Source organism: Macaca fascicularis, chromosome 2 (assembly GCF_037993035.2).
Source record: "Macaca fascicularis isolate 582-1 chromosome 2, T2T-MFA8v1.1".
NCBI classification, from domain to species: domain Eukaryota; kingdom Metazoa; phylum Chordata; class Mammalia; order Primates; family Cercopithecidae; genus Macaca; species Macaca fascicularis.
In genome coordinates, this window is record NC_088376.1 from 5,003,030 (window position 1) to 5,027,615 (window position 24,586).

A 24,586-nucleotide genomic window follows, 5' to 3' on the forward strand; every position below is an offset into this window, starting at 1 on the left:
TATAAGTAAAATAAAATAAGAGGCAGAGATCTTTGTTGTCTTTCGGTGCCCACATCCAAGGAAGCATGCCACTATGTATTGTACCATGTGATAAACTGCTCTCAATTCTGTTAAAAAGTAGCTAAGGACTTGCTTATTAGATACAGTTCACTATTTGGGAAAAATTCTAGAAATCCGATGTAAAACTAATAGTTATAAAACCTGATCTTTTAAGTGAAAACAGTTTAATTTAAGCTACTCTCTTACTGTAAAATGTTTAAATGTTTTAACAAGATACCTACTTTAGGAGCTTCGAATTCTGAAAAAACTCTTCTTCATATTCTCTTATAGCTTCAATGCTTTCAGAGCTGTTCCCTGGGGAAGAATGATGGTCAAATTTTCACCAAGAAAATTACTCTGTATTATTTGAAAATGACAGAAACTAAAAATAAGTTATTATAACCCATCTTTGCATACCTTTTCCTGTCACAACAGCAAAATAACCTAAAGCTTTCATTGGGAAGAGCTTTCCTTCAATTATCTGCTGAATCTATTTTTAAAAGTGGGAAAAATTAATGTGAGATATAATTTACATAGTTTTAAAAGCATAATATACAATTTAGAAAGCAAAATAATGCTATACATGTATATAGTTAAATAGATAAATCTGCACAAAAGCATTTAAAATGTTTTTCCATTGCTATTTGAAAAAACTACATTTAATTTTACTATATTGAAAATGTATTATTAAAACACACATATCAAAAACCCGGAATGATGTGTAGTTCTTTAAAGTCAGACAGACCTTAGTTTGAATTTCTGCTCTGCTGCCTAGTAGTTATGCGACCTTAAGTAAACAACTTAATTTTTTCCAAAAGGTTGATGAGATTATGGGACAATAAGATACTTAGCACAGTGCCAGGCAGGAAGCACTCAATAAATGGTAGCTATTATTATTTTTCCATACTTTCTTCAAATATCTAAATTCTGACCAAGCTGGATTGTCTTCTTTTATTCCTTCCTCCCCTCCCACCTTCTTCTTTAATATTTGGATCCACTGGTTCTCAACTCTTTTAGGATCAAAAATCCATTTCTAAATGTGACAAAAAAACAAAACAAAACAAAACAAAACAAAAAAACATAGACTATGTACCCAGAAAAATGCATATTTGCACAGAGATCTTTCACATATGTTAGAGTTTCTACCCACTGAAGCCCGTTCAGATTAATAATGGGATGAGAATCAGTTACACCTAAGCTAATGCTGAATCTTTTATACAAAAAGGACTGAAATAAGCTTCAGTTGCATCTCAGAAGAAATATAAACTCACTATCCCACAGTTGAAAGAAATGAAAGGAATGAAGAAAGATGGGGAGGAGGCCACAGAAATTTGTTTCTACCTCATTTCTCCCCTTCTCCATATCAGAACCATTAATGCCATGGCAGGCCTTACCCTTAAAAATAAGGCAGAGCAGAGGTTATGGTGGCTACCTAGAAAAGGGTTAACATAGCAGGCCTGAGACTACTATCCTTAAAAAGGCCTGCCTGCCTTTGGCTTGTATCTGAAAACTTAAATGGTAAACAGTTCCCTACACTGATATAAACCTTTCCCTATATAACTGTGGCTCACTACTCAAGTAATGTCGTTTAATTATAACATAGGCTTTCCTTTTGGGAGTATGAAATAATTTTGGTACATGAGGGTGCCAAAATGACTAACCTCCAATGAAAACCTTAGGGGCTGAGTCTCTAACAAGCAGCTTGTTGTTGGAGGAATTAAATGTGCCCTATGTGAGTCTCCTGGGAGTGAACTAGTGGGAATGTGAGCCTGATCTCCTTCAGATTTCATACCATGTACCATTTCCTTTTGTGACTTTGCTTTATCCTTTCATTGTAATAAATCTTAGTTGTAAGGTGTTTTTTTGTTGTTTGCTTTTTTTTAAATAACCAATCCCTATCACAGCTGGAGCTTTTACAAAGAATCTATGCTTGCAACAAAGAATTTGATCTCACCCTGCTTGGACTGGCTACATTTTTCTCTGCCAGGTCTACTTTGGTCAAAACGAATATGGTTCTCCTTCCATGAGGGTCCATTTGACTGACCAAGTCTGTAACAATACTGCGCTCAGCATCCACAGATCCGTCTGAAAAAAATTACAAAATGACACTGTGGAATTTTAAGATGTAAAGTAGATTTTTAAAACTTGGCACAAATTATACCCCTGTGCCTACATTATAGCAAGAAAGATTTTAATACATTTACGTTATTTACTAAAAAGAAATCCTAGCCAATAAAAATTTCAATGATGCTTACGTAAAACTTATCAAAATAATTTCAACTTCGATTTTATTTGCTAATAAAATAAATATGAAAAGAAGGCAAAAAATGCATTTATCTTATATGTTTACATAACGCAAACTAATGCAAAGCTTGGATCGCTAAAGAAGAAAATATATCAGTATACTAAAATCTTTTGATATGATTTACCTTGAATACATAGTATGATGGCATTAGGATTCTGCATGTAAGCTTTGCTGATACTGAAAATAGTTTCCTTTGTGTCAGGAGCCATGCCTGATGTCACAGTCTTAAAGAAAAAGGTTTTAAATGTCATTATAAATGCTTCACACAATAGGAATAAAATAAAATACATGTTTTGTATATACTTACATTAATCACACCTGGTAAGTCAACAAGCACCATCCTCTGTAGTCCAGGGCCTTTTACATTTAAGGATATGGTCTATTCAGGAAAAATAAAAATAAAATACTGCTAAATTTTGGGGGGAATTTGTTAAGAATTTTTTTGGTGAAATATATTCTGAAAATTCTGTATCTCATCCATTCAGATAAGATGCTCACAAAAATGGTATTCTTTCTCTGATCCTAAAAGTAAGTATTCTGGAAAATTACCCACAAAATGATATATTATTTGGATTTTTTTTTTTTTTTAAAAAGCTCTACATATCTTGGAACAGCAGCAATCTAAACATCGATACCAAGTTATGATTTATCTGAAATCATAAACATTTAATTTCCATAAAATGTCACTGAAATGAATTGTAACCCTTACCTCAGGGCTAACAGTACAGCCTTCTTTCACATTTTTTCTCATTCGAAGTTCTATTTCATGTCTTAATGCTGCAAGCTAATGGAAAACACAAAATTCTAAGAAAATCTTAATTCACAAATATTCTGTAATTGTTTTTTATAAGCTCATCCAGGTTATAAAATTACACATATCAACCTTAGATGAATTTTACTTACATCTTCTTCTTTGGTAAGATCAAACTCCCGAGAACTGTCTTTAAATAAGGCCACATGGTGAGGACCTTCACTCAGAGTCACCTGATAGTAACAGAAAACTGAGATGTAATGATGCACTTACAACTACTATTAATTCCCACAGCCCTTACGTGGTCTAGACAGGGCTACTGCATTGCACAAATCCAAGAGTCTCTTCACACTACTGCCGGCGCACCCCCTGAAGTTGTCAACATGGTAGTTCTGAGAAGACAATAATTTTGTATTTGTACTGTTTGTACATATGTCACACATGTTGCGATTTCCCAACAAGAATGCTGGTTCCTTTTATCTCTTATGACCTAAAATGCTGCTGCCTCTTTCTTTCCCCAGTCAAGGTTATACACAGCACTAAGCCCAAAATCATCTCTCTAAAACACTAAAAGGAAACCTTGCATTTAACTTCAAAGATGAATTTAGGTAAAGGACAATTCATTCGTTCAACATCTATAGAGATGGAACTATGTGTCAGGTGTTGTAGGTGGGGAAACAGAGCTGACTGTCCCGGTTTTAGACCTCACTACATGCTGGGAGAAATATACACAGACATAATAGAAGAGAGTGGCAAAACCTAGAGTGCCACAGAAGAGAATGGAACTGACTATAAGGGAGCTATGACAGGCTTCACTCAAGGAGTGATATTTGGGAAAGAAATTTTGTTTTGTTTGTTTTTTTGTTTGTTTTGAGACGGAGTCTCATTCTGTCACCCGGCTGGGGTGTAGTCGTGTGATCTCGGCTCACTGCAATCTCAGCCTCCTGGTTTCAAGTGATTCTCCTCCCTCAGCCTCCCGAGTAGCTGGGATCACAGACACCCACCACCATGCCTGGCTAATTTTTGTACTTTTAGTAGAGACAGGGTTTCGTCATGTTGGCCAGGCTGGTCCTGAACTCCTGACCAGGTGATCCGCCCTCCTCGGCCTCCTAAAGTGCTGGGATTATAGGCATGAGCCAACGTGCCTGGCCAAGAAATGTTATAGCAATGTATATTAACAGTCAGTGGTTTCACAAAAACTTCTAAACTTCTAATTGCCACTTTTCTATACAACTCCTTCTACTGAGATTAGCTAAACAGGCTAGATTAAAAAACAATAAACAGCTGTTTGAAAGCAACCATAGTGGCCAGCCTAAGCTGGAAGGATTTTCCTGTAGCTATTTTCCATCAGAGGATTTGCTGATTTGTAGCACAGGGCAAAGGCCCAAGAGAAAAACTTAAAATGTGTAGCAGTGTCACTGGGCTGAGTAGACAAGACTGGAATTCAGAGTTATCAAGCAGTCACGTCTTAACGTGCCACAATCCCAGAGAAAAACAGACTGCAGAAATAAACCTCCAAAACGAAACCCTACATCCTGTGCACAGTTTCCTTTCCAGGCATTCACATATTAAGAAACCAAGCAGAAAGAAGCTGCTAAGGAGGTTAAAATGCTAAGTTGGGATTCTGGCACTTTCACTGCTCTAGGGAAACAAAACACTGGAATTCAGGGTTGGTCAAAGAGAAGCTCCAGTAAACACTAAGGGACCAACGACACACCGGAAAGAGACCAGCCTCATCTGTTTCAAGGACACCTGTTCACACTCTGCCTGTTCACACTCTGCCTGTTCACGCTCTGCCTGGTCACGCTCTGCCTGGTCACGCTCTGCCTGGTCACACTCTGCCTGTTCACACTCTGCCTGTTCACGCTCTGCCTGCCAAAACAAAATTAATTCCTTCTTGAACTATCATCCACAGCCTCTACAATTAGGGTGCTAGTAACAATGTAAAAGGTGGGTTTCTTTCCCACGTTTTTACAACTGATTATTGAACATGATATGAGATGTAGTCTAAGGCCCATTTTGTTTTTTTCTCTAGGTTAGATGTACCCCAAATTCCCATCGATAGTAAAAGGGGTATGTAAAGTCTGGTACGTTCACGCAGTACCACACACAGAACAACTAGTAACACATAACACAGTTCAATTCATAGCTAGACCCACAAAAGTGCAATTTGGATGAATCACACTAGGCTGCCCAGGTCCTGCTGCACTTGTAAACAGATTTCATTTCTTGAAGATTTCAGCATCAGCCTCACTGTCTTTCTCCCACTATTCTTGCCATAATTCTTGGTAATTTCAATTTTCCAATTACTGTACACCTACCCCCACCAGCTGAACACGAAAAAAACGAAACACAATCATACAGATTCATTTAAAATGTATGTCCACAGAACTTAAAGGGACTTCAGTCCAACTCAGCAATCCTAATATCACTTGACTTCCTCCACTGATTCACTCCTAGAGTCACCAGAATCTCTTAAAAGACTTCACTTTTTCTTCCTGCCTCAGTCTTCAATCTCTTCTCCTTTCTAATTAAGAGCTGATCATTTGGCTTAGTATTTCACTGAGTAAGCAGAAGAAATCAGAAGGAAACTTCCACACATTCCCCTTTCTTGCCTCCACTGGTGAACTCAATGACTGGTTTCTATCTTCACCTTCCTTGATGGATCAGCAGCATGTGACCTCACTTATCACTCCCCCCTACTCCATATTTCTTTACCCCACTTTGTGTGCACTGAACTGCCCTGCTTTCCCGCTTACTACACCGGTTGTGCCTTCACACATTCGTTTGTTATTTTTTCTTCCTTCAACATCTTAATGTTCAGAGTGCCCAGAATATACTGCTTGCTCTATCTCTACTCACTCCCTTCAAGATCTTCTCCAGTAAGATCATGACTTTAAATACTATTTTTAGATAGTTGATCATGACTCCTAAATGTATGTCTCTGGCCCAGACCTCTGTCTAAACTGCTATACCCAACTGCTTGTTATCACCACTCAGCAAGTCCAAAACTGAACCCCTGATCTTCTTCCCCCAAACTTGATCCACTGACAGACTTCCACGCAAACTACATCCTTCAGTCTGTTCAGGCTACAAACCCTGGAGCCATCACTGATGACTGACACATTCTCTCTCTCTCCCCATCGCTTTTCTTCTCTCCCTTCTCCGTATCAAACCCGTCAAGAAATCCTGTTAATTCTACTTTCAAAATACATTTATCATCTATCCATTTCTTATCACTTTCACTGCTACTTCCCTAGCTCAAGAATCACCTGGATACTCCAGTAGCCTGGACTCCCTGGTTCTACATCTTGCCTATAACTATTTTCAAAAGAGTAGCCTTTTAAAAGGCACTGTTGTTACTTTGCTCGAAATCCTGCACTGGCTCATTTTACTTAAAATAAAACGCAAGTCTGTACAATGGCCTATAAGGCCTTATTGATCTGCTCCTCCCTGCTCTCCATTATTCCTCTAATGTCATCATTCGCCCCGACCATGGCTAGCTCTTCACTCCGACCTGGCCACACAGGCCTCTGTGTTATTCCTTGAACATGACAGCCACACAACCACCTCAGAGGCTTTGCATCAGCTATTCTCCTTGCTGAACACAGGATATCTAAATGACTACTCCCTCACTTTCTGCAAATCTTGGTTCAAACGCCACCTTATCAATGCAATCTACGAATACCCTGGTACCCCCATTCTCCTTGCCTGGTTCTACTTTTTCTTTTTGTACAACACTATTGTCTTCCAACATACTACACAGTCATGTATTATATTTATTATCTATTATCTGTCTCCCTCTGCTAGAACATACCCTCCATCATGGCAAGGATCTTCTTTGTTGTTGCTGTTTACCAACATATTGCCCAGAACGCTGCTGGTACACATTAAGCATTCCATAAATATCTGTTCAATGAAAGACTCTGCAGCCCCATGCCTTCTTCCTATGACCATGGAAAAACTGTCAGCGTGCCTAGATATGGACTAGTACACCAAGCTGCAATCTCCTTCACCTCAGCCACTTTGCTCTTGTAATTTTCCCTCTTTCCTGCATCATTTCCGCCCTTTATTAAATCATTATAATCAGCATATAGAAATCTTTAACCCTTTTCCCACTTGCTCCGACAATACTTGCCAGCAGCGCTTGCAGCTGCAGTGTTTGCCCCAAGACAACTCTGCCATAAAATATCTCGCTTTTATTATGATTTTCGCATAGCTCTAGTATACTGATTTTGGAAACAAAAGACATCATTCTATTGAAAGCATCCTGTTTTTAGTAGGAGTATTTCCATTTACAAAATATAGTAATTTTCAATAGCTGAAAATGTCAAATCCTAGAAAACGTAGAATTTCTATGTGTGATGTTTACATCATTCTCAAAAAGTTGTTGGCCAAAGATTCATCTGATAAATCTGACTTTTAAAAAACAGACCTTCTGATGATTGAGATGATTCTGATGTTAGTACTGTTTAGAAATAACTCTAAGAACAGTTTTTATATTTTTTTTTCACATTGAAAATTAGTCAGATTTGCTTCAGCTTCAAAGAGTGTTTACGTAAAATTAAACAAGCACTGGTGGTGAGCTGCACGTTTTTTCTAAACAGGAAACAGGTTAAAAACCTTCCCTTAATTCAACAATATTCAATTGCTACTGCCTCATTTCTCTGCTCTTTTGTCACAATAAAACTAGAAAATTATCTATATTCATTGACTCCACTTCCAATATTCTCATTTTCTTAACTTCTCTCTTATCTTACTCAGAATAAAATCCAAAGGCCTCCCAACTGGGTCTCTGACATCCTCTCCTACCACTCTCCCCTCACTTACCTCCTGCCGCACTGGCCTCCTGGCTGTGCCTCCTACTGATTTTCACACTAGGGATCATTCCAAACGCTATGTATCAATTCTTTCTTTGGTTGAAAGTCTTCATTTCAACACAATGAACAGATCTCATTGAAGCAGTTACTCTCCTAAGGAACCTCATTGAGACGGCCTATTTTCTTACCTTAACTGGAGAACGTGTCATCATCTCCCCCGATCCTCTCGGGAATATTCGAGCTTGGGCAATCATTTCCAACACACTAGTCTTCCCAGCGCTCTGATCTCCAACCACAACCACCTTCCCACAAAACAAAGAACACTTACTCATATTTTTCTGATACCAAATTAAAATTTAAACCTATTTGTAATGCTGCTCTGAGGTTTTTTAGTCTTTTAAAATTTGTACAGGTGAAAAAAATGTTTTAAAATCCATAAAAAAAGATTGCTACATGTATGCACATGGAAAATAGGGACAGCAAAACAGTAATTGGATCCACTATTTACAGCCCAATTTTTATTTTAAAAACTTGTGCTAATTTAAACCACTGTTTCTAAAACCAGGTTGTTAACTTTCTGTAAGTCTTTTCCATCCCTAGTTTACTCTTTACAAACACATTTTCAATTCTATAAGGTTAAATTTCACGCATATGGCTAATTTAATCCACTGTTCAGTATTTATTACAAATATTATGACTATATAACACAAATATCTTCCTTCATAACACATATAGTAACTCATAAATATAATGTACTTGTATTTATAATGAACTAAAATAGTCAAATAATACTGCTTAAAACATTACTTGGAACATGTAAGATTATATCAAAAATATAAATGCCTACATCCAGTATATATATATGTGTATGTGTACATATATACACATAATTTTTAAGAAGCTAAGCTGCTTCTTTTTTTGCTAATTGGCAAGTTCACTATCAATTTTTCACATACCCGTGGTAGATGATCTTGTGTATTATAACTGGCATCATAGTCAGAGAGAACATCAAGAACTTCAGAATACATGTCAATCAAAGATTTCTGTAAAAATTTTAAAAAATTATAATATAAAACAGTGAAAGTACAGAAAAAACATAACAGATGTGTCAAGAGAAAAAAATGATAAATTCAAATTGAAATTTCCACAATCATTGTATTGATTTCTCAAATTACATAAATACATCTTCATAGTAAAAACTAAAATAGTACAGATTAAAAGTCCATTTATCATTCAGTTTATTTTATTTAGATATAATGATTTAATAAAGTTAATTAATTCAGGATTTCCTAACATTCTCATTAAATAAGATGGAAATTATTACTTAATACTGATGAGCTAATACTGAATGCAAGGAAAGACCATTAGCACCAAAAAGGCAAAAAAAGGTGGTCAGGTAACCAACTGACAATGACATTATTCTTTGCCAAGTTTGAGGCATGCATGAGGGAGAAAGAGGGAAGAGGATAGAGAGCATGTGCAAGCAAACATCTGAATAAAGGATAAACCAGGAAGATGGTTAAACCAGGAAGAGTGGTTAAGTATCCACTGACAACTGGGCAGGCTGAAATACGAGTGTAGCAAGGGCAAATATCCTGTATCGTTTCTTGCTGTAGAATCAGAATAGAACGTGGTGCCTTGTATTGCATGTAACAAGCTTCATGTAATTATTTGATGAATGAATGAACAACAACAAAAAAAAAACAGGCCTGAAAAAAAGGAGTACCATCAAGCATTTAATCATTATGGGTAAGTTTTAATGCTAAGGCAGGAGCAAAATGATGGCTTAAGGTTCCCTTCATTTCTTAATCCCTAAAAAAATTAAATGGCAAGCAATTGCCAACCCACCCACCCAAAAATAAAAAATGTTCATTGCCACTGCATTTTATGAGAGAAAATACTGTTTCTGAGGTAAACTCTACATATATTAGCACTTGGAAATGACTTTTCTCAGTTCTAAGTGCCACTTGTAAACAGTCATGTTATCGATCTGTTTTGTGCAGTCATGATTTAGAGTCAAAGCTACTAATGCATGTTTGTTAAGCTAGAACTATAATATTATCTTTGTACTGTGACTACAGAATGTATATGCCATGATTTACTGTAGTTTTGCTACATATAAACCCTGCTTACTTATATGAGATTTAAGTTAAATAATTGTTTCAATTCAATTTAGCACATATGGCTTAGTTTGGTGGGGAATAGTAAGACTCAATTTATTGATAAATAAGTTCACCAATGTGCTGATGGTAACAATACCAGCACATACTTTTTCAAAAATTCTTTACAATGCCTAAGAAAGCTCTCCTTAGAAAAAAAGTGTTAATTTTTTAAAAACTGAAGAAAGTGGTCTAATCATTCACTGGCATACAAGCAAAGCAATAATGATAAGTCACTTACATGTCCATCAATTAACAATTCTGATTTTATATAAAATTTTATGTAAAAGTTAAACCTAGAGATAAACTAGATATTTCAGAAAAATAAACTGATTCACATGAAATAACATGTAAAGATTTTATGGGCATGGTATAAAACAAGCATTTGGAGACTACAACTTTTAAAATGTGTTAAATATAGGAAGAGATCTTCCATCCTCCAAGGACATTAGATTAGAAAGAAAAGGACGACAGCATACTTCACAGCTCCTTAAAACCTGGTACTGATGAACACACAATGCTAAGCAGTAAAGTTTTGAGAATAAACAAGATAAACTTAGAATACCTTAAGCTTTCTATGATGAATGCCTTTGTCATCTTTCTGCAATACTAATTTTCTCAATTCTTTGTTCTCCTTTTCTAATCGTTCCAAGATTCTCTGATACTTTAACTGCAACAAAATAATAAGTGTAACTATATAAGAAAAATATGGGTTATCAAATAGTATAAAGTCTAAATTAAAATCTTCCAAAATATGGAAGTCATAGCTCCTATTTAAAATGTATTACATTTTAAAAGCATCTATGAAAACATTGGGAATAAAATAAACAATGATTATTATCTCTTACAAAAAGTGGAAATAATTGTAATTTTCTATCATAATTAAGAATTTCATTTGGAAAATTCCTTGCTACTCACAATGAAAAAATTATTCTGAAATACTAAAAATGTAAGAATTTAAACAAGCAGTTCTTAAGTACATTCTAGAAGGGAATATTTCCTATTATACCAAAATTTTAAGTCTTCATATTACAGGGCCATTTGACAAAAATTCAAATTCTTCCCTTTCTTCGCATTATTTTATGTTTTAATTAAGATGCTATAAAATAATAATAGCTAGCAGTACCCAAGCATGCATTATGTGACAGACTCCTTAGTAAGTGTTGCAAACGCATTAACTCCCTTAACCTTCACAAAAACCCCATGAAGCAGGAATTACACAGACTAGGAATAAAGAGCAAGGAATATCTGACAGCCTGCCCAAGGTCATCTAGTAGAGAAGCAGGGTTGGGAATAGAGGTCTGTCAGAGGCTCAAACTCTTCTATGTTTTGTTGTATTTCCGTGTCCAGAGATAATATATTAATATTTAAAAGAATGATATAAGCTGAGCGCAGAGGCTCATGCCTGTAATCCCAGCACTTTGGGAGGCCGATGTGGGCAGATCACAAGGCCAAGAGATCGAGACCATCCTGGACAACATGGTGAAACCCTGTCTCTACAAAAAATACAAAAAGTAGCCGGGCGTCGTGGTGGGTGCCTGTAGTCCCAGCTACTCAGGGAGCTAAGGCAGGAGAATCGCTAACCTGGGAGGCAGAGGTTGTAGTGAGTCAAGACTGCACCACTGCATTCCGGCCTGGCAAAGACAAAAAAAGCTGGGAAGACAAATCAGAAAGGATCAAATTTATTTGAGAAGGAAAATGTGTAGTCAAGGAACTATTTGACACACACACACAAAATAATGATATAAAAACAGAATTTTAAAGAAGACTAATATGTCTAAACAGGTTTTTTTTTTTTTTGTCAAGTAGTTGCTTGGCTACACATTTTCCTTCTCAAATAAATTTGATCCTTTCTAATTTGTCTTCCCAGCTTTTATTTCTTCTCAAAACATTAACAATACAGAGAAACCTATTAAAAATAACCCCTTCCTACAAACAGCAGAATGTTTATGTCCAACTTATAATATCATACCTTTTATAACAGAAAATATTCCTTACACTCTTTTTAGTTTATTGGAATCTTTCAAGAACAAAGTAAGTAACAGGAAATCATGGCTCTATCCTTACAGAAAGTCCAACTCAAGCCAAATTAAAAGAACACATACATAATTGAACACATACATAGTATGAGACAGAACTACTAGCTAGACTCTACTATAAACATATTTTTACATAAACTTATTCATTTATATTTAGTAATAGTATATATAACAAAATTGTGGTAGTACCTAAGGATTAGATCTGTGTTGTTTAATACGGCAACTACTAGCCACATGTAGTTATCAAGCACCTGAAATGTGGCTGGTCTGAAGTGAGATTGTGCTGTAAGTGTAAAACACCTCATTAATATTTTTTATACTGATCACATATTGAAATGATACTATCTGGGATAGACTAGGTTAAATATATTATTAAAACTAATTCCACGTTTCTTTTTTACCATTTTTTAATGTAAAAATTAAAAATTACACAGGTGGCTTGCATATTTCTATTGGACATCATTGATACAGAAAACCCAGTGAATTCTCCATAATACAGTCTATCAGTGCCTAGTGGCTGCCAATTACAGCTGCACAAATTGAAGGGTTTATATCAAGGGATATATAAGAGGGTAGAATTTCCACTGACTCATTTCTTTGTAAGCACAAAATCAATTTCGGGGTCTACATTTTCTGGGGATGGAAACATTCTGTGGTACAGAAGCCAATCTGTAGCCATCCTGAAGAGATGTGCTATTTGGCTGTCTCTCAAAGCTCTAGAACAATAATTCTCAAACTTTAGAATGCATCAGAATTACCTTGAGGGCTTTTAAAAACAGATTGCTGGGTTTCACTCCGAGTTTCTGATTCTTCAGTAGGTATGGGACGGGGTCAAGAATGTGCATTTCTAATGTGCTCCAGAGGCTGTGCTTTGTGACCAATGATTCTTACCCCTGGTTGCAGACTGGAATCACCTGGCTAGGAAGCCTTAAAAACATATATATAGTGCCACTCAGAGCACAGTTGAGTCTAGGGTATAGTGAGGTTTGAGATGCAATAAATAGATACCAAAGAAATCTGTGACTCAACATATACTACAAATTGACTATCCCTAATTCAAAAATCTGAAATCCAAAATATGCTGGCCCCAAGCATTTCAGATAAGAGATACTCAACTTGTAGTTGTTCCACTTTTTCACAAAAAAGAGATCCAAGATAAACTCTTCTTCTTTTTTTTTATTTTTCTTCCAGACAGGGTCTTGCTCTGTTGGCCAGGGAGCAATCATGGCTCACAGTAACCTTGACCTCCTGGGGCTCAAGTGATCCTCCCACCTTAGCCTCCCAGTTGCTAGGACTACAGGCACAAACCACACACCTGGCTAATTTTTAAAAATTTTTTTGTAGATATGGGGTTTCTCTGGGTTGCCCAAGCTGGTCTCAAACTCCTGGGCTCAAGCAATCCTCCTGCCTCAGTCTCCCAAAGTGCTGGGATTACAGGCATGAGCCACCATGCCCAGCTGACAGTAACTCTTTGAACTTTAAAAAATAAGTTAATTAATGCATGTCAGTGTTACCTACATAGAAAAACTGATGATTGAGTGATAGGGTAATTTTTTTTTTTTTTTTAGACAGACTCTCGCTCTGTTGCCCAGGCTGGAGTGCAGTGCTGCCATCTGGGCTCACTGCAAGCTCCGCCTTCTGGGTTCACACCATTCTCCTGCCTCAGCCTCCCGAGTAGCTGGGACTACAGGTGCCCACCACCATGCGTGGCTAATTTTCTGTATTTTTAGTAGAGACGGGGTTTCACCATGTTAGCCAGGATGGTCTCAATCTCCTGACCTCGTGATCCACCTGCCTCGGCCTCCCAAAGTGCTGGGATTACAGGCGTGAGCCACCGCGCTGGGCTGTGATAGGGTAATTTTGTACTAGAATGTTATCCACTCATTACACTGCACAAAATAGGTCCTTAAAATAATAATTTTATTACCAACTATAAGAAAATAGCTTTTCTAAGTAGTGCCAGAAAAAGAACTTTAGATAAGCATTGTCTGGTTTCAGACTTGTGAAGCAAAGTAAAAGCTTCCTGAGAGCTCACTAGAACGATGAGGTAGACTCAACTCAAATTTCTTTAACTGTATTAGCTTATCAATGTAAAAATGCAAGCATGGTTTAAAAGGACAAGCCACTTTCTTCCTTTTGGGCATAAGATTCACTCAAAATAGGTTTTTACATATAAATGAGTTACTTCCATACTTATCTAGTTCCATCTTTATTCCTTATTTCTCAATTAGCTTTTGCATCTATTGATAATAAGGTTCTATCATTAACATTCCAAATTTTGCTCTGTTGAAAAAATAAATGTCCAATCACCAAAGTTATATTCGAATATAATTTTTAAAAGTCCCTAGATTTTCTTAGTCATCACGATTACCTGAGTGTGCAGAAGTTCTTCTTGAAGTTGGTCAATTTTCTCTTTGTCTGACACCTAAATGTTTAAAATAATTTTAGTTGAATAGAATTAGGTTTATACAGAATGTGCAACAAGTTAAATTTTTTTGATAAGTATTGAGAGTTAAAAAACTGACTTCATATGCATATTTAATCAAAGTAATTTTAAATCAAGTGATTTAAGAAAGTAAAAATATCTGTATTTATCAATAAAAATAGTTCACCAAAATTTTATATTGAGAAACAAAAACCTTAAAAGGCAATCATTTTCCTGTTGCTATTCTAGTCATTTCTTATGAAAGACTAGTTAGAAAAACAAGAAATCAACACATATGGTTACTAAATTCTTCAGAAGCTGTTTTGTACTAAAGCATAGGGACTCAGATATTTGGGGAAATAAAGCACTGATATCCCTCCAGAAATGTGTTTTGAAAAGTCAAATACATGTTACTGTTGACAGCTATTTAAAAAGTTCATTGGTCACAGTGTATCTTATAAGGAAATATTTTTGTATTGTATCCATTTCTGTACCATAAGTAGCGAATTATATAATAAATGCAAAGAACAAGTTGCGCATTTTCAGAGATTTAAGTGGAGCCAAATGCTTGCTTTTAAATTCAGTTTCAAGGAAAGCTCTGCTAACTCACAATACAGAGAATGCATCCATAGCAATGAAGCCAAGTAAAGCAACTAAAATTAATTTGAATATAAAACAAAAATAAAACCCACAGGTATTGTGTAAACTACTTCAAATTGTTATTAATGCTAGTAATTCTAAAATAAAATATTAAAAAACAAACAATTTTATTATATAACAGGTTTTAAAGTAGTCACAATACAATTATAAATACAAAATATAATAATCAAATATAATAAAAATGATGTAATTTATGACAAATTCACATAACTGTGCTTTGACTTCTTGGTAAGAGGCAGAAGTTGTCATCCCCAGCCTTTAAAAATAATTGTCTAACTTCTGAAAATCAAAACTTGTAAATATGAACTTATTTCACAGGAGAAAATAGTTAAATTCATATTCTTCTTCATTTAAATCCTTGTTGATCTTCATTCATTGGTTATTTGAGCAATCACAACACAACATGGCAGCAAATATACATGAAAAAGTTTTAAATGATTTGCTCATTCAGGTAGACATTAATAACTCTTGTCCACAATATGAAGAGTTAAGATTTTAATTTCTATTTCTAAATACTTTCTCATAATTTCCTCAATTTTTTATTTCAACAATATAGATGACAACCCTTGCACATTTTTTTTTTTCCCTTAAAAGTCTATGCCTAAATAGCTCCAAAAATGATTTGGTAATTAGAAAAAAGATAATGCAAACTTCAATTGCTTTCCCATTCCTGTACAGCAAGCACAGACCTGCTGATAGAAGCTTTTTTTCATTTTGACTGTGTGTGTTTATGTAGGATGGACAAGAATTATTAACAGTCTCCTAAACTGTGAGGAGACAAGCAAGTTGGAGAGGAGTCCACAAACTAAAGAACAGAATCTTGAAAGCCAATGAAGAAACAAATAATTCCACATTATGATCATTTGGCATGCCATCACACTGTAACAGTGCGGTCATAAAAAATTGTTACGCGGATTTAATTTCCAATTCATTTTAAAAGGTACTTTGATTTACTCTGTTCCATTAAATATTTATCCAACTGTAGCTAAATTAGTATGAAATGTATAAACTGTATTAGTATAAATTGTTTTAGTTTTAAATGTAAATACTGACTTCAGGCAATATATCCTAAATTATTATAGAAAATCCAACATTACTTGACATCTGGGGCAATATCTTAAAAACTAATACAATTAAACAAAAAAGTTAGGATGTTTAGTATAAGCCAAGGGCTATAAAAGGTTAATTTAATTTGGCAAAATAAAAAGGTTATATAAAAAATTTAAATGACACAAGGTTAGCAGAATATTAAAAATATAATTTCTATGCTAGATTAGTAGTATTTAATGATCACAACTGTTAAGATGTTTATAAATTTAAATTTTAGGAGTATTTAAATGTATCATTTGCCTTTCTGGTACAATGAATAACTCACACATGGTTTACCAGCATGTTTCCTCTCTGCTTAGTTTAATGGAACATCACAATTAATCACAATGTTATATTAAAAGACAGCTGGCCGGGCACGGTGGCTCACGCCTAATCCCAGTACTTTGGGAGGTCGAGGCAGGCCAATCACCTGAGGTTGGGAGTTCGAGATCAGTCTGACCAACATGAAGAAACCCCCGTCTCTACTAAAAATACAAAATTAGCCCAATGTGGTGGCGCATGCCTGTAATCCCAGCTACTTGGAAGGCTGAGGCAGGAGAATCGCTTGAACCCGGGAGGCAGAGGTCACAGTGAGCTGAGATTGTGCCACTGCACTCCAGCCTGAGCAACAAGAGCAAAACTCCGTCTCAAAAAAAATAAAGTAAAATAAAAGACAACTGGTGGTAAAGTAAAAAATCAGACCTAATATTTCCTAGGAAACAAGATAAAAACATTTAGATTTATAAAACAAACATTTAAGATTGATGAGATGATAATTTTTATATATTTTCTTAAGAGAATAACACAAGCTATTTTCAATCTGTCACTCTAGGTCTTAACTAGCAAATGGGGTATATTTTATTTTGATGTGATTTACTGATAAAATTCATTGACTTACAACAAGAGCAAGTTCATGTCCTGATGTTCAATATATTGTTTGCATCATGAAATAAATTTAAAACTCACCCTGACAGAAATGGGTATCAATGGTCTTGAAACCAGAGCTTTTCTACAATTCCAGGGCTATGAAACTGATGGAGAAAGAGCGGAATCCTCCGCAGAAACAAGCTAAAGCTGAAAGAGAAAAACCTTTACTAGCTCCTCACAAAACCAAGCCTAATTTAAAAATTTCAAGTATTTCTTCCTATTAAGCCATTGAGGCCACTCTGAAATTCTGAAATACATATATAAAAAGGTCATTGTAAAAATTTCGATGTATGTGAACATATCCATAGGAGGCAAAACTACCAATGGTAGTTTTAATCTTCTGTCTCTGCTTGAGTTCTTTTTTATCTTTTGCTCAGAAGATATAGGGAAAATTTCTTAGTTGCTACTAATAAGATACCCAAAATGATGATCTACTTAGACTTTCAAGAAGATAAGGGAGAAAAAACAATTAAAAAACAACAAAAAGTACTGTGGTTTTGTGCATCAAGTAAACCTCACATGCCTGGAATGATAAAAATCTCGTGAATCAGGATTTTGATCATTATGGCAGTGAAGAACTGAAAAGTCATCTCTGTAGTAACTACAGGGGGAAAGGAGTGGAGGATACTGTAAGGTAACAGTCTTTCGGAGAGTAAGAGGGATAATTTCACTATAAAAGAGCATAAATTATTTTTAAAGTCGCATTTTCTTCCCCTCAAGGTAACTACAATGTGGGCAGGAACAGGCCCTGTTTGCTGCTCTACTCAGGGTAAAACGTCTTGCCAGTGTCTAATTTACAAATGGGGAAAGGGAGGTATAAAAGGGTTAAACAGATAACCCAATACATATTAGAAAGACGAATAACATCTCTAAGCCCAAATAAAGGCTAGTAAAGGAGGCTTAAAATGAACATTAGCTTCCAGCAATGAGAAAATGAATCAGTATTCATTACAGATATCTCTTGATTTGTCAGATTCAAAAGCTCATCATTAATCTTAAGTCATATCTCAGAATGTTAAATAGCAGGCCTATGGGACACATTTCAAGATGTCTTATGAAAAAAACTTAAGAACAACATGTAACTACAGCTACATTCTTATTTCTAAGTAACATATAAGAACATACTCGCTCTTCTCCCTTCTTTCTGTAACGAAACTAAAGTATGGGTGGCTCAGCCTAACCATCCAATTTGTCAAGCTATTTAAATGATATATTCACAGTATACAGAACAGGGATTGTTAAAGTACCGTTCAAAATAAGTCCTCCTCGGCTTAACACAGCTACTTTAATTTAACCAGGTAGGAAACCCACTTCTTTTCTTTTTCTACCTATGTTTTTGCTCACCAAAGCTAAATATGTATAGGAATTGATTCCACAGCCATGGAATTGAGAAAAGCCAGGAAGTGACGCTGAAAAAATAAATGAAACTATGGTGAGTACTCTGAAGTCCTAACCACCACCAAATGAGGTAAGGTTAGCCAGCAAAATTACTGTACTAAATCATTATCTATAATATTGGTTGATTTAAATAGCAGAATGTACAAGAATTATATGACTGAATCTTTGTTCCTGACTAGGGTTTGTATATAACTTCAAAACTTTTCTGATCTAATAAGATGTAACATAATTAGCTGATTTCAAGATCTCAGAGTATAATTTTAAACTCATTACATTTATTTCACTTTGACCTAAAAGTCTCTTCCAAACATGAACTTTGGGATCTACATGGTGGGATTACCTAACCATCAAAATAATATTTTTATGGACCTGCTGATTGCACCAAAAGCCACATACTGGTATAGACTTACGTTTTTATTAGAACTTGTTCTTTAGCAACCAGGATGATATCAAATTTCCAGTGTTCAAACCTTCAGTAGTCCAAGGTGAAAATTTATTTGTGCTGACTTTGATTAACGTGAAAAATGTACGTAATGAGTTTGTCAAAGTGTATAAGAACTACGTGCTTTTGCCTAAAAGTTAAGTCAAAATAACTTTCTTCTATAAGAACATGAATGTTTCCTATCCATACACTTTAGCTAAAACAAATAAATAAATGTTATTCTTTAGTGTAAACTGGTCATCTACAACAATCCTTTTCACTTTGGAAATAAAAACTTGGGGAGCAAGTAGGTAGGTAAGATGCCTACAAACTTAGGGTGACTCAATAACTGGACCACATAAACAGCAATTCCTAATTTTATTCTAAATATAAATACAGGAACCCTACAGATAACCTAATTTTCAGAAACTAAAACAACTCTGCTTGAATTTGTTACTTTTGGCTTTTCCTATACTACCCACTCGAGAGAAGTTCCATATTTATGATATATCTTTTGTATGTTTACTTTGTCAAATCAATTTCTTGTATTTGGAGTCCATGAATGGATTAAGGCGACATGATCTTGGCAGAAATGGCTGATTAGTGTGAATGTATCGGTAGCCCCCTTGAACCATCCATCACCTTGCGCTTCTGTTGGGCATAGCTCGTGCTATATTGGCCAGCGGCTCTGCGCGCTTCCTCTTCATGCTCTTGAATTTGTTGTTGTAAGAGAATGAGCTCACCAAGCAGACCCTGCCATGAGTTCACAATGAGGAGAAGAGGAAATCGGGGAGGAGAACAATGTTAAACCAAAGGGCGCAACAAAGGAACAGATGTAAGATAGGGAGGGATGGTTAACTTAAAACAGAAATGGAAACTCATTTAGAGCTGTCATACCCTTGGGTTCTGTACTGCATTTCCATTTTCCTCCTCAGTAAATTAGATGTCTCAGAAAAATAAAACAGCCCAGTTTAAAAAGTGAAAAGGAAAGTGCAATACTAAGTGCTAAATGAAATGAGCCAGATATACACCAAATATGGACAAAAATACAGATTTTTTTTTTTTTTTTAACAGTGTTGATCTTACTGGTCAAAATTTTCTAATTCTCAACCATGATTCTCTCAGGATTGATTGAAGATCATACTAGCTTACTTAATTATTAAATTATTATTCTTATGTAAATATTTTTTTCTTGATATTTCACTGATTCAAGTAAAGGTCCCTAGAAACAGGTTTCCAGCATTAAGTTAATCAAGGTTTTACATTAAGTCATATATTCCATGTGCCTCTGCATACCTTTGATTAAAATTTAGGGTTCTTTATTTAAATTAAAAGATAATATTTCAGGTTCTGTTTTGATTTCATATATAACATCAAATAACTAGTCTGACCGAATTTTTACTTTTTTATGAGCTGTTCTGATGACATTAAATAGAAACAGCCTCTGAGAATACAGGCAAGCATATACAAATTACTAAACAAAAGTGCTATAAAAGAACACAATTAAGATATGGAGACAATATAGTTATTATGAACATTTGAAATGAAAACAAAACAGAGTTTGGACCTAAGCACAAAAAATCACCCTTTCTATTTCTGAAATTCATTCCACTTCATAATTATAAAATAGTATATTGACACAATTTTTAATACAGCATATTCACATGTGGCATACTAAAACACACGTCATTTCCTACATAGCTTAATTGTTGGCCTATTAGATAACTGACCTCAAAAAATGTGGAGGAAAGACAACCAAGATTTGACAATGTTACAAGCCTAATGTTTTCTTAATTAGAAATCCTAAAAAAAGTAAAGTTCTAATGAATGAGGTAACCATTTGTTTAAGAACAGCGTTCTGGGAAAACAATCGACTCAATTTTTACCCAAGTTACAAAAATAAAAAGAGGAAAATGGGTATTTATTAAGATATTCTAAAGTAGGACTTCTAAATAGTTTCAGAGTTAAAAAAAAAAATGACTGCCCAAAATATTTAATTTTATATAATTAGAAAGTGTCTTAAAATCTGGATATAATTTGGAGAATTTTTATTGTTTGTTAGTTTTGATACATTAGGCTGTGATCATTGCCAATATTAGACAATAAATGAAACTGGTTGATTTACTATAAATCAAAGGATAAAACTAGTTGATTTCTTCCACATGACAATTGAAATTCAGTATCTGTTTCCAGATACAAAAGTATAAAATATAGTTATACAAAGACATGTCTTTAAATAAATCAGTTTTATGATCATTAACAAATCTATCAAAGAAAGACAATGCTACCTACTACCCTCATCATTCTCATAATTTTTACCTTAAAAAAATTGCTTTATCAAGCAGAAAGAAGAGTAACCTGATTTATTTTCATTCATTTGGTCATTTATCATAATCCTTTATTCAAATCATCCAAGTGTTCAAATTTCTCAAACAACTCCCTTTAAAGAAGGCTTCCTATGTTGGTTTATACAGTAGTGTACCTGCTGTACTTACATACCACTAGTATTTTCATTTATAAAATCCCAAAGCAGTGAGAAAATATTCCACATTTCTTTCTTTTTAAACACTAGTCAAGTGCAATAGTGAGAAGGAGGCAAAGAGTAGAACAAAGAGTTCAATCTGTAACTGACTGTGATTAATCGAGATAACTCACTCCCTTTGGATCAGCCACATTCCACATTTCCTACTCATGTCTATGAGGCACACAGTGCTTTTTTATGTATAGCTTAAAAATTCCTCTCGAATTCACTGCTTATGTATATACACAACTGCATGGTAAATACTCCAATCATCTATTAGATTTCAAGAAAATGCTCTAGGGACATGTCACTTTCCTTCCACGCCTGTTACTGAAGCACTATTATGTAAAGATACTTGAAATTAACTGAAATTGACCTTCTGAAAAAGTAGGAAGAAAACAAGAATTAGACATAGAAAAGCTATTTACATGATACTACAATTATACCAAGGTTACCCGTCTTTGATTTTGTGCACCAGTCTTACCCTAAATACCAAGTGATGGCCACACAGCCTCTAAGCTAAGGCCACGTGGAACAGGAAGAAGAAGAAATCTATGCACCTACTGTGCAAGATACACTCCTCAGATGTAGAAACCACATTTTTCAATACATGTTTTCCCAAGCTTAGCAATTTTTCTTTCAAGAAATGGCACAAAAATACTTTTTAAAATAATATATATCATATATAAAATACAGTAGTATTTATAAATAACAATAAATAATCATTAACAATCAAAGATGATGTAGTCTCTTAATGTCTCCTGACTCCTGGCTGTTGTCAGTTTGACACTGCAGATCTCAATCTCTCATCTCTTTTTTTAATCTCCATCTCTGAGTCAGCTTCCTTATCTCAGTCTCATTTCACATCTCAGTCTCATTTCATGTACAATGTTCTGTTTTTTTTTTTAGTTATAACATCAGATCAAGAAAATCAGTAATAACTCTAGAAACCAAATATCAAATGAAAATACTGTGCTAACCTAAAAGTTAATGAGTTTGGTAGAGAAGATTTTAAGTAATCTTGAAATACTATACTATGGTCTGAATTTTTGTCCCCCACAATTTCATATGTTGAAACCTAACCTCACAAATGTGATAGTATTGAGAGGTGGGGCATTTGGGAGGTGATGAGGTCATGAGGTTTCTGGAGTTACTGGCCTTACAAAAAAAGGCCAGAGCTGCCTAGCCCCTTTTGCTATGTGAGGATATAGGGAGAAAGCATCATCTATGAAGCCAAGGGTCCTCAGAAGACATCAAATCTGCCAGGGCCTTGAACTTGGATTTCCAGTTACTACATTATTTGTTGCATAGGAAATCCCAGAAAAGCAAATCCTATTTAAGCCACACTGCTTAATTACAATTCAGAATATCAAGTACATGAACTACTTTTACAGCCTTGTTCTCCTCAATGGTTGCCAAATATGAAGGCCAGGGAGAATCTGCAGGTAATCAGAGCAAAAAATTGAGGGGACCAAAATTTTGTTGGCATCAGCCAGATTTATTTACTTTAATCAGCCTCTACCGAGTTAAACCAATCAACTGGTTTTACTAAGATGCAACACTATCCCAGGTGCTCTGAGAAAAAGATTTAGTAACAGAAATGGCCGACTAAATGGTAAGAATGTAAGCAAAAGTAAATAGTGTTTCATATGGCAAGTGTTTTAAACACTGAGAAGAGTATAATTAATGGAGCTATGAAGGTTATGGAAGGATTCATAAAGTGACAATTGAGCTACAAGGATGAGTGAAAACTAAACATGCAGGAAAAAAGAAAAGAGACACTTCATCTGGGGAGGTACAACATAAACCATAAAATTAAGAATCGGAGGGCCGGGTGGCTCACGCCTGTAATCCCAACACTTTGGGAGGCCGAGGTGGGCGGATCATGAGGTCAAGAGATCAAGACCATCCTGGCCAACCTGGTGAAACCCTGTCTCTACTAAAAATATAAAAATTAGCCAGGTGTGGTGGCGGGAGCCTGTGATCCCAGCTACTCGGCAGGCTGAGGCAGGAGAATCACTTGAACCTGGGAGGCGGAGGTTGCAGTGAGCCAAGATCGCACCACTGCACTCCAACCTGGGCAACAGAGCGAGACTCTGTCTCAAAAAAAAAAAAATAAAATGAGAGTAATATGTTGCAAGAAAGAACATTAATGTATTATCATTTAATAATTATACTTAAAACAATACTACTACTTTTCATGATTTGGGCCATGAAAAAGTCCTTCAAATATTTTCTACAAATTATAAATGTGCTTCTTGCCTTCCGAATGGCCTTACTTCTGTGAGATGCTTATAACCAATCAGAAACATAGAACAAAAGCACAGAAAATAAAATGTCACATTTTGCAAATCAATTTCACTGGAACACAATAATCTTACAGAATCTAAAAAAGGGAATGAACTAAGTGGTCTTGTCACCTGTATATATGATGACTGATATACAGAAATCTGCTGACTCCCAAATTGAATTAGTCCACCAATTCTCTAAAATAGGCAGCACTTCAATTTGTCTTCAGGTAGTTCTGCAGGTCTCCAAGTCTCAATAATATTCAATGCACATCAAGGGCTATGTCTCTTTTCCTCCAGCGGACATACGTTTTCAAATTTTTGATTAACAAGAAGCATTTATTAAGAGGTGGTTTTAACGTATGTCAGTCATACCTCAAGATAGTAGGGTGAGGTTAAAAATGGTTGGTTTTACTATTTGTTTAAATGTTTCATTAATCAAATCACATCAGAACTTCTGATTAACATGACATAAATAATTCATTAGTGTCCACAAATGAATGGATATAAATCCAGGCCAAACCAAAGAAACTTGGTAATTCATTAGCCTGTGCAGCAGCATTATGTGGAAATCTATGTTTTCTGTAGACTTTTTGAAGACCGGTATTATAACTTTCCAGGACACCTAAAACTCCAGTAGTAACCCCAGGCTGGGAATCACAGGTTATCGGTTCATCATGTTGTTTACTTGGTCTGACTGAAGTCAAACTATTTGTGCTCCCCTCAGCTCCCCGTCACTTCCAC

At 35.3% G+C, this 24,586-nt stretch overlaps 1 protein-coding gene across 9 annotated transcripts in view; it reads right to left on the bottom strand.

Annotated features, from left to right (window-relative positions):
• OPA1 (OPA1 mitochondrial dynamin like GTPase) overlaps nucleotides 1–24,586 on the bottom strand; it is a 99,302-nt gene that overhangs the window by 51,606 nt on the left and 23,110 nt on the right. For 4 of the 9 annotated variants that reach the window (XM_005545371.3, XM_005545370.3, XM_045387197.2 and 1 more), the window contains 12 exons: nucleotides 19,676–19,786; nucleotides 14,485–14,538; nucleotides 10,640–10,744; nucleotides 8,872–8,958; nucleotides 8,104–8,217; nucleotides 3,248–3,328; nucleotides 3,054–3,128; nucleotides 2,652–2,723; nucleotides 2,469–2,568; nucleotides 1,994–2,124; nucleotides 457–529; nucleotides 282–354 (listed from right to left, as the gene is read on the bottom strand). In XM_005545371.3, coding sequence (XP_005545428.2) covers nucleotides 282–354; nucleotides 457–529; nucleotides 1,994–2,124; nucleotides 2,469–2,568; nucleotides 2,652–2,723; nucleotides 3,054–3,128; nucleotides 3,248–3,328; nucleotides 8,104–8,217; nucleotides 8,872–8,958; nucleotides 10,640–10,744; nucleotides 14,485–14,538; nucleotides 19,676–19,786 — 1,076 coding nt within the window. Of the gene's footprint in view, nucleotides 1–281; nucleotides 355–456; nucleotides 530–1,993; nucleotides 2,125–2,468; nucleotides 2,569–2,651; nucleotides 2,724–3,053; nucleotides 3,129–3,247; nucleotides 3,329–8,103; nucleotides 8,218–8,871; nucleotides 8,959–10,639; nucleotides 10,745–14,484; nucleotides 14,539–17,253; nucleotides 17,342–19,675; nucleotides 19,787–24,586 lie in introns of those variants that run through there. The other 5 variants (XM_005545375.3, XM_005545373.3, XM_045387200.2 and 2 more) reach the window with 2 other exon arrangements.